The 11,053-nt window shown below is 45.4% G+C and overlaps 1 protein-coding gene across 1 annotated transcript; it reads right to left on the bottom strand.

Annotated features, from left to right (window-relative positions):
• Window positions 1–5,688: 5,688 nt before the first annotated feature.
• LOC123395487 (MND1-interacting protein 1) lies at window positions 5,689–10,422 on the bottom strand. Its single transcript, XM_045090492.1, has 2 exons — window positions 8,777–10,422; window positions 5,689–6,484 (listed from the first exon to the last, which is right to left on the bottom strand). Exons 1-2 carry the CDS (start codon window positions 10,238–10,240, stop codon window positions 5,963–5,965), a joined length of 1,986 nt encoding a protein of 661 aa, XP_044946427.1. The 5' UTR covers window positions 10,241–10,422; the 3' UTR covers window positions 5,689–5,962.
• Between the last annotated feature and the right edge of the window lie 631 nt (window positions 10,423–11,053).

Here is an 11,053-nt window from a genome sequence, read left to right as displayed (position 1 = left end):
ATTAAAATTCCAAAAAAATTCAAAAATGATCAGAAACAGATGAAATCTTGCTTAACGTAATGGCATGCCACCAAGATGTTGTGGTAAAAAAATTGGCATGTTTGACGAAACTTTGGACACACACCCCTCACAAACTAGAGCTACTCACTAGAAGGCTCTTTGTTCCGAGAGGGCACAATGCATCTTTGATGATGAACCAGCGATAGCTTCCTTTTGTGGCCTTGAAAAAATTTATATAGTTAACATGCACTAATAAATCTGTCATGTATAAATTTGGAAAATTTTAGGGGTCATTTGACCTTTTTAAGACATTTAAGTGATTTTCTAGCCATTTAATGACAGCAATTCAAATTTGAACTATATGTACATGCAACAACTAACCATAACGGTTTGAAAAAACATATGTGCGTACTTATGTGCAAGTTAATTCCATGTGTAGTAAATTGGAAGGATTCACAAACATAATGGTGTCACGGCTTGTACACATCGAGTGTCGTGGCATTTAAATTCCAAAAAAATCAAAAATGATCAGAAACACATGAAACCTTGCTTGGCGTAATGGTATGCCACCAAGATGTCGTGGTAAAAAAATGGCATGTTTGACAAAAGTTTGGACACACAGCCCTCACAAACCGGAGCAACTCACTAGAAGGCTCGTGGTTTCGAGAGGGCACAATGCATGTTTGATGACGAACCGGCGATAACTTCCTCTTATGGCCTTTATAAAATTTCTAGTGTTAACATGCATTAATACAACTCTCATGTCAAAAATTGGAAAATTTCAGGGACCATTTGACCTTTTTAAGACATTCAAGTGATTTTCTCGCCATTTAATGACAATAATTCAAATTTGAACTACATGTACATGCAATAGCTAACCATAACGGTTTGAAAAGTCATATTTGTGTACTTTTAGGCGAGTTAATACCATGTGTAGTAAATTGAAAGGATTTTTAAACATATTGGTGTCACGGCTTGGACACATCGAGTGCCATGGCATTTAAATTCCAAAAAAATAACAAATGATCAGAAATACATGAAACCTTGCTTGCCGTAATGGCATGCCACCAAGATGTTGTGGTAAAAAAATTGGCATGTTTAACAAAAGTTTGGACACACACCCCTCACAAGCCGGAGCAACTCACTAGAAGGCTCGTGGTTTTGAGAGGGAACAATGCATGTTTGATGACGAACCGACGATAGCTTGCTCTTATGGCCTTCAAAAAAATTCTACAATTAACATGCACTAATACAACTATCATGTCAAAATTTGGAAAAATTCAAGGGTCATTTGGCCTTTTTAAGACATTTAAGTGATTTTCTAGCCATTTAATGACCATAATTCAAATTTGAACTACATGTACATGCAATAGTTAACCATAACAATTTGAAAAGTAATATATGTGTACTTGTTGTGCGCGAGTTAATTCCATGTGCAGTAAATTAAAAGGAATTTTCAAACATATTGGTGTCACGGCTTGGACACATGCATGGAGTGTCATGAACATTCAAGCGAAGAGCAGCGACGAGGAGGAACCCTATGGGCCGCTGGACGAGGTTGCACCGGACTCCCCCCCCCCCCCCCCCCCTCCCAACTTTGGAGTGGTTTGGGGGCTAGTACATCTTTGTTTGTGGAAGTCGCTACCTCTGGCTGGGGAATCCAGGCAAGTGGCGTTTAAGAAGGAGAGGGCGGAGGATAAAGTCAGGTACTCGGCGGCTTATGAAGCCCGTGAGCCCGCGTAGAAAAAGGAGGCAGTGGAGCTTTGGGGGCGGGCATGTCGTCATGCAGAGGAGGTGTACGCAGACGGGTACTTCGCGAGGAAGGTCAAAGGCACTAGGCGCCTCATCGCTGCATGGAGGAGTACCGATATGCTCCAACGTGCCACCGACGATGAGCTCATGTGGGCGCAGAACCAAATGACAAGATCGTTCGCGCTCGTCGCCAGTAAGAGGTCGATCGGTATGTCAAGCGCTGTGAGGCGGAGGAGGCAGATTACTGCCTCCGCGCTGGGAAGACGCCGCGCACAAGGGGGTTGTTGGCGAGGGGCTGCCGGAATACTGCCCCCCAGGAGGGATTATTAGTTTTAGTATTGTTTGTTTTCAATTTTATGCATTATACATAGTAGTTAAGTATCATCACGTATAAGTGATGATATTATATATATTCTATGATGAACTAACGAACAATTAATATATATTACGAATTCCATTTTTTCATGTTTTTTCGTATACTAGTTTGTATCTAGCTATTATCATCCACATATACAGAATGGAAAGCATATGTACACACATTGAAACAGAACATATAACAACACAAAATAGAGTACACACGTTGAAACAGAGCAATAAATAGGGCAATATTATGAATGTTGTGAATACATAGCGATCCACGTCGAAACGACTCAACAAAGTAAAACGCGTCAATGACGAGCAACCCTTGCCTACGGTAGCTCTTGGCTCTGCCTGAACTCGTGCAAGCGTTCGTCCAAGCGGACGACACACTCGAAGTACATCTGGAGCGTGATCTCGAGCTCCGAGTTGACTATTTCATCGAAGATCACCAGCTCAAGGATGTGATGGCCATGTTCCTCTACTGCGCCCAGGTGGACACCTCGGCCAAGGAGGCGGTTGAGCCTAGCGACCAGTGTGTTGGTATCGAGCTGCCCGCGGTCAAGGCAAACGGCGCAACCCATGCAAACGGCGCAGCGGGCGTCCGATGCAAGAATGGCGTGGCGTGCGTCTGGTGCAAGTACGGCGCTGACGGCCTCTACCCACTCCTCGCGAGGAATGGGGAAATGACGGGACATGTACCCAGCTGCGATGCCCTATCAACAGCAGGCAAGTGTCGATGGATCCGCTCTTGTTGTGCGACACACCTCACCTCTCGTTGTGTGGTTCTCCAACAGTCTCACTGTGCGGTGATCTGCAGCCTATCGGCGCGGACGCGCATAGCTTGCTCTGCGGCGCACCATCGATCATGTTGTGCGATGAGCTGCAGCCTCTCGGTGCTGACATGTCTATCTTGATCTGCGGCGCTGAAGCGTCGTGCACGAAGGGTCTGCTCAACCGTGGCGATGACGCGCAGCACGGCGTCATTCATCGTGTTGTCGGGGAGTGAATCAGCCTCGATGGGCCGTGATGCCTTCTTGTTTTCCTCGTCGAGGAGGTTGATGGCAGAGGCGGCGCTTCGATGGGTTGGCATGCAAAGGTGGGTGTGCTACAGGCTGCGCTTGTTGCCTCGGTGCGTCACGCGCCGCCTAGGTTTATGACAATATCGCTGGGTGGTGACGGGAAACTAGTGGTGGAATGGAGGGAAAGGACGATGTGTTAATAAAACACCATCAATTAATGAAAACTTAGCATAGAAGGAACATCGATCTAGCACGACGCGTGCGGGCATGTTGCTCACCCAAGGCTATGATCCATATACTTGTGTGTCCATCAGAGCACACTATTCAAATTAAAGAATAATGTTCAGTTTATCCTAGTAGAGCAGTGGCGGCAAGCGTCTCAATAAAAACTAGATGATGATCAGATGATCATTTGTCCTAGTTAATTATGCATGTAATAGTTTATTTTGGTGTGTGAAAATGTCATGTGTGTACTAGCCACCTTTGTAATTCGATGTTTAATTTGGTTGTGCAATTATTTCCTTATTAGTACATCTTGTTAACTTGAACCGTTTATGTTTTCTTGGTTCAACGCAAATAGTTTATCCGTGCGAACTGTATGATGTATATGGCACACACCTTTGATCTGCCTGACCATTTCTGTTGTGTTTCCTAATCACAAACAGCTCATACGAGTGAACTGTATGTCGTATGTCACACACACCTTCATCTGGCTGTCTGTTTCCGTTGTTCTGCCTCATGCAAACAGTTTATTGGAGTGAACCGTATGCCACGCATCGCACATGCGACTCTAATCTGAATCTTGTTTGATGTCTCCGCCATCGCAAACGTTTTGCATCTTTTTGACGGGTTTTTTACATAACTGTTTGCGATTCATGCATTGCACACAATTTCGTCGAAGGGTCTCTAATCGTAGTGTCGCGTTAGTAGCATCCTAAAGTAGTGAAACAACACAAGAGCGACATCGTCATCCGATCTACTTATCTAGGGTTCCCCTCGAAGGTAGCAGATAGTGGCTTGGAACTTCTCAATGTCGATGCCTTTAAGAAGGGAATGACACCGAAGAGCACCGTTATCGCCGGTCTTGAGAGCTAGCAGAGAGCAGCTAGACGAAAGGATCCAGTCACCGCCGCATGACCTGCCCCGGCACCACCATGGTGTCTAAACAGCCGGCATGATCAAGCCCATCTGGCCCATGGCTGCAGAACTGAGCCGCCGGCCCGCCTAAGCCCATCTGGGTTGCGCGAGATCCGTGAACCCATCCGCCACCACAAGAGTGCCTCCGACGTGGGGTACCGAGCCTCCGGTGTCTCCACGCCACTCACACCGTCGGGATCCCGCCGCTCCTTGCCGCCGGATCGTCATCGTGATGAGTGTCACCGCTGCCAAAGGGGTACGTCGTCGTCGCGCGAGAGAGAATGCCCCGCTGCCGCTGTCATAGCCCACAACTCAAGCTTCACCCATCGTGATCTCTCATGGTGGCAGGACGAAGGGATCGAGGAGAAGAGGACGAGGGCCGGCGGCACAATCTCCCCCCGTGTCGCCTAGGGTTGGCGACGCGGGGGTTGTGGGTGGGCTTTTCGTGATCTCTTTTCGTGGAGAAACAATCATGAATTCTAGTTCTAGAAGAATGTATGATCGTGGTGCCATAAAGCATAAGAAGAAACAAAAATAAGAAGATTCTCAATCTCAAAGGAGTGTCATTGATAAATTTGTTCTGAAAGGATCCCAAACTAATTCTGAGCATGAGGTCAATTTATTGGTTTAGTATTTTGCATTGATACTTGAGAATTTTGTAAACATTATACAAAACAAAATAAAGTTAAATTATATAATTAAGTGATTATGCTTGAGTTATATTCTGCTTTTTTCTAAATGCTAGGCCCTATTTTCCTTTTCGCGCGGGCCCTAAATTCCTGATCTTTATGTAGCCTTCATCTGGTGGATGCCCCCATGGCCACGCAAAAAGCGAGTGTGCAGATGCGTAAAACAAGAATACATGCATTACGATCACCATTAATGGCAAGGAGAGGCCAAGCTCCTCACTACCAAAACCTAGGCATCCGTTGGTTCATAGGACAGGATTATCACAGGAATAAGGAATTTGTTAGAAATGAGATGACATATATCTCAAATCCTATGAGCAGGGTTAGGAGAAGAGATGTCATTTGGTACTCCTATGATTTTTCTCATTGAGTCCATGCTCATGTTTATTTTCTTGTGGAATATGAGGGATAGGAACTAAGAATTCTCTCATTGAGTCTAGGCTCATGTTTATTTTCTTGTGGAATATGGAGGATAGGAATCAATCATATCATATTCTTATGAACCAAAGGGCTTTAAAAAAAATTCCTACAAGAATACTACCCTATAGAATTTCACAAATTCCTACAAAAATACTATCATACAGAATTACTGTGAAATTCCTCCAAACCAAAGAATGCCCTATTTCCTCATGGTAGAGCCTGCACAAAATATCTCGCCCAAAATGTTCCCCACCAGCAAGAACATCAAGCACATCTAAAAAAAATCAAGCAATAAACAACCCACACATCAGTTAGTTCAATTGACTCATATATCTCAAAGGGTTCCTCTGCTCCTGTTCAACTTTTCGATCAAAAAAGGTTTGAATGTACCCATATACCCCCACAGAATTGCAGCATTCAGCATATATCCATGAACAGCTGAACCAGGTAAAACTTATGAGACGGAGCTGACATATAACTCTTTCTTCACAAAGGTAAAAAAAGAAAAGACAAAGATGACCACGAGTTTAGTTTATCTTTGCCCCAAGAGAAACCAAGTCTGCAGCAGCATCACCACCAGGTGCCTCAGTTGGAGGAGGCACCAAAAACCCTGATCCTCTCCTCGATCTTGGCGTTGCAGCTGGGGCAGCGAACCGCGCCTTTCTCCTCATGCTGCTTGTTACAGCCTACACACAGCACCTGGTGAGCACACTGCAGCAGCATCACGCAAGCCTCCTCCCTCTTGCAGATCATGCAGCCTCTGCGGCGGCCTGTATTCTGGATAGGCTCCTGCTGCCTGTTGGATGTGGGCGGTGCCTTCTGGTTGAGCTGCTTGGGTGCCCGCACTGTATTGCGGTCAGTCATAGCCGGAGGATAGGCTGATGGAACTGTCGGCCCATTTGCACCCATGGATTTCTGCAGACGGGATAATTGATCCTGGAGCCTCCGGAGGTCATCTTTGTAGCACTGGGACTCTACTTCTGTCTTCCGGCGGATTTCTTCAAGTCGGCGATCAGCATCAGCTTTTGCAGATTCCCGCTTCCCACGTTCCTGTTCTGCAAGTGCCAAGTTGTCTTCTGTGACCTTTGTGTCTTCTCGTATTTTAACCTGCAAACCAAACACATGTTACAAATCAATCGGTCAGACAAAGCAATACCCAAAATGTGCAATATACATTGAAGTAATATAAGTGTGAAATCAGCAGTTGGTACATTTCGTTCCATAATAGACATAGCTTGTTACCCAAAATGTGCAGAAATGCAGAGTGTTAAATATACCCAATTCTAGCAATATGAACTATAGAGCCATAAAATGAAGTCTCCATTTAAGAATGCCCATAATATAAAGAAATGTAGAAACCACAAATAAACAAGCAAAAAGTAAGTGATGTATATGCACTACAGGGGAATAATGATGCACTTTTCACGACAAAGATAATAACTGATGACCAAAACATGAATGATATCAGTCACATAAATACTACTCTCTGTGTCTCAAAATATAAGAGGTTTTTTGACACTATAACGTCTTATATTTTGAGACAGAGGGAGTGCATAGTTGTGCTCTACCGTGGAACATATTGTTCTACACTATTATCTTCAATACCTCAAGTGTCCCACACAAAACATGCATAGAAAATATCCTTCAAGAATCTAGGCAGGAAACCACTCATGTCTTTTAAGACGAGTAACTGGTAAATCAAGAAAATGCCAATAGTAGTGCAGTATTAAAATGATAATTGAGCTAAATGTCCAGTTCGGTAGATATACAGAACAGTTTGAACTCTTGTGCTCGTGGCATCCAAAAATTAAGTTATAGTACAATGTATTTGTGTAGACAATGAATTAACTACTTATATTATAAGCCAGAAAACAAGAATAACTGTTTGAAATCCCCAATAGGGATTTCCAAGACATGTAAACTACTTAACTGTTCAATAAGTGTAATGTGCACAAACCAATAATAAACTCTAGTGGACATAGAAGACGAAGGTTCACGAAAACTGGACATATTAACATGAGGTTAAGCATGAAATGAGACAAAGAAAACAGAATTACAGATATCAAATAACACTGTTTAGTGCCTACCACTTTGAAAAAAAACTTAACAACTGTATTTCTAACCTACGATTACAATGGAATAACTGGTGCAGCGAATATTTTAATTCTGAGAGGCATCAACAGGCAGGTAGCATTATCTACATTCTTGCTGCAGTATCACAATAAGTAAAAGATGGAACAATTTTTATTTTGAATTCAAACAGCAAGGCCAGCAAAATAGCCAAGGTTATAACGTAGAAAGAAGCAACAGATTAATAGTTGACAAATAAGGTCAATAACCTCAGAGTTAAAAACAAATGCTAAAGTTCTAAAGCACACCCAAAATTTGACAAAGCATGTGTATTGTTCTAACAAAAGTACAAGACACACCATAAAAGTATCCTTTTGTCCATGTAATGAATTTACCGAAAAGGTACCATGCAATTCTATTTTATACTCTTGTTCAATTATCCAATGGTTATATACATCAAATAATCATATACTGATTTGCTAATTTAAACAAGCTGGTCCAGAACAGAAACTGAAGGAGGCAGTCCAACATGACTCCCAATTTCCCCTGGTTACCTGGCAATCTGGAACATAGTATAACCAGGCCAGCGCAAAAGATCAAAATACATAGTACATCACAAGCAGAAAAAATTAGGCAGGGCAGTAGGCTTATTCTATGCGCTGTTCATGAAACAAGACTATGGATGCCACAACACTATTTTTAGGATGACTTGTTTTGACAGTACGATTTTGACTAACAAGATAAAAACAAGACAAATCATTAGCAAAACATGTAATGATTCTGGCCCTCGCATTAAAGCAAAAAAGTTGCAGTTACTAAGCAATAGCTCACTGTTATATATGAACGCTGATGCTGCTAGTGGCATGACACCAAAAATTTAACAAGAACAGTGATTAATGATAGCTACACCAATGCAGATCAACAAGTGGCAGGATGCGTGCATAAGCACTGACTGTGCGTGTGTTCACTATTAAGCCTGACCATCTTGTGTTTACTCTGGAATAACAACCATGAGAGGACACATAATAATTTGCATGCCTAAATATTTTACTTAACAAATTAGGCTTTTACTATCAGTTGTATCTCCTATAAGAGGACACGGTAGCCCATCAGGATCATTTTTACTTTATAAGATGACCAGCTGCGCATGAAGCATAGTGGTTAGCTGCCTACTGCAGCTACAAATGATCTAAACCCAGCAAGCCCTCCTAGTAGGAAAGATGTACTTGTGACCTGTTTGTAACTGCTAGCTAATAACAAGATAGAAGCACATACAGCTTATTGACACTAAAACAACAATCATAATGTACTGTGCAAAATGAATCTCACCTCCATATTTCTTATTGACTTGTTGACCCCGGTGAGCTCCTTATCTGCCTGTGCGATCTTTGCCTTGCATTCAGTGATCTCCTCATGCAGCTTGGCTTTTTGCCGCTCCCACAGCTCAAGCTTTTTGCTGTCTTTCTTCTCTTTCTTTAGCAGTATCTGGCATTGCCGTTCAGTCTCTGATGCACTCAGCTTCGCAGCTTCCATCTCAGCACGTATTTCCGCATTCTCCATTTCCAGTTTCTGCACACTAGAATTACTGCGGTCAAGCTGCCCACTCTTCTTCTTCAGCTCATACTCCAGACGAGTGAGGCGCTTCATTGTCTCATCCTCCAGTGACTGCTTATCATTCTTCCGCCGCTGGTTATCATCATGCTCCATCCGCAGCATGCGCAACTCAGTGAGATCATTGCCAAGTTTACGAGCAGCCTGTACCGCCTTCTTCTGGGCCCACTCCTTGCGCTCCTTGAGCTGCTCCTCCATCTCCCGCGTCTGTTTAATTAGGTCACGCACCATCTCATTCTTGGGATCAGGCTTCTCCGCAGGAGGATCCTTCTTGTCAATGTCCAGCGACTCAAGCTCCATCACCACAGACTCGATGAGATCATCGGTGGACACCTTCATAGCAAAGGACTGCTTGGGCTGCCCGTCTGGGGCAGCAGGGGCCGGGGCCGGGGCCGGGGCAGCGCTACCGCCGGACCGTGACCATGTGTTCTTGACGCAGGAGACCACGCCAGCAGTGCCCTCGGTGTGCGGGCGCGTGCTGTCAGTGTGGGCGCGCATCGCAAGACGCATGAATGTTTCAGGGTCAAACATGTGGTTCTCTGTGGACGTGGTCGCATGGAAGTGGCAGTAGCCACGCTGCCCTGGGGCGGGTGCGGCCGGGGAAGGCGCATCACTCTCGGCGGTGGAGAAGCCAGAGTGGGGCGACTTATCGGTGAAGGAGGCTCCCATGTTGATGGCCTGCTCGAGGCGGAGGTCGTTAGCGAGGAGGCACCACATGGCCTCCACACGGGAGATGGTGGGGCGGCTGCTCTGAAGGAGGCAGACCAGCCCCGCTAGGGAGTACTCCTCGAGGCGGCGGAGGTCGGCGAACCCGCCAGCTCCGCCGGGGGCGTCTGGATCGTTGAGGAAGGAGCGGGCGTTGGCAACGATGTTATCGACAGGGTCGTCAAGCTTGCCGTAGCAGTGGCCCGCGCGGAGGACGGCCCGGAGCGCGGCGTCCTCGGCGTAGCCGAGCTCAGCGAGGCCGGCCAGGGCCGCCGCGTAGGCCTCCTCCAGCCTCTTGAGGAGGCGGTCCTCCAGCTCGTCCGCCGTCGAGCGACCCCACGGAGACACGTCGTCGGAGGCCTGAGCGGACAGATCGGGATCGGGGGTGGGGTTAAGGGCGAGCAGGGTCGCTGGCGTGCGGACAGGCCGGCCCTTGCGAGCGGCGCGGGACCCGCGCTCGCGGGGCTGGCCGGCCATGGGAGGGGCGACGGCGGCCGGAGGTTTTAGGACGGGGCGGAGGCGATCGGCGATGGGATCGGAGTTAGGGTGGATGGGCGGCGCGGATAGCCGGATACCACGTCGATGGGTGTGCCTAAATGGTGACCGGGTCTGGGGTGGAGTGGTAACGGAAGAGGAAACAACGAAGGGGAATGGCTTTGCTTCTGGGCTTCGTGGGGCCCTGCCCTGCCCTGGGTTTCTATGGGTTTTTAGGGCTTTGGCACAATCCGGTTTGAGAGGCCTGGTACAATTTTCACCATTGTTGCCACTCACTTCCTTGTCTTGGCTCCTCACGTCTAAATTTGTCTTATCAATCATCTCATGTGTTATAGTCTTTATTACTTTTCTATCTTCACATCATTGTTGACAATCTTAACCTTATTGCATTCACTATATATCAAGTTCAATTAGTTGTCATTTTCGCACTATCGTCCATCACTATCTTAAATGTCTTCGATGTCGTTCAAGAAAATAAAATGAATGACAAGTAAATTGCGTAATGTATTCTTTCCAACTTGTATTTCTCATCGCCTCCTTTCTAGGTTCCTTTTTCGAAAATCAGTACGTTTATAAAAATCTAATATACCATACCGCTATACATCATTGATCTTACTTGCCACCCAGAAATATGAGGCAAAGGCGGTAGTAAACCCTAGAGGCGAAGCGTCATTATTCTCATCATTATTCTTTTGGGGGTATACGTGTGCAGCTTCATGGTTAATTAATTCTAACCTAAATTACCATTTTCCAAAAATAAAAATATTAATTGTCACTGAGTGTGAGTCTACGTTA

Source organism: Hordeum vulgare, chromosome 5H (assembly GCF_904849725.1).
Source record: "Hordeum vulgare subsp. vulgare chromosome 5H, MorexV3_pseudomolecules_assembly, whole genome shotgun sequence".
Taxonomy (NCBI): Eukaryota; Viridiplantae; Streptophyta; class Magnoliopsida; order Poales; family Poaceae; genus Hordeum; species Hordeum vulgare.
Note: the sequence above shows the minus strand (reverse complement) of the source record. Positions and strands in the feature narration are given on the sequence as shown.

Coding starts and splice junctions, on each gene's coding strand:
- LOC123395487 (XM_045090492.1), bottom strand. CDS start 10,240: ATGGCCGGCCAGCCCCGCGAGCGCGGGTCCCGCGCCGCTCGCAAGGGC. Junction 6,485..8,776: donor AGTCAATAAGAAATATGGAG/GTGAGATTCATT, acceptor TTTGGTTTGCAG/GTTAAAATACGAGAAGACAC.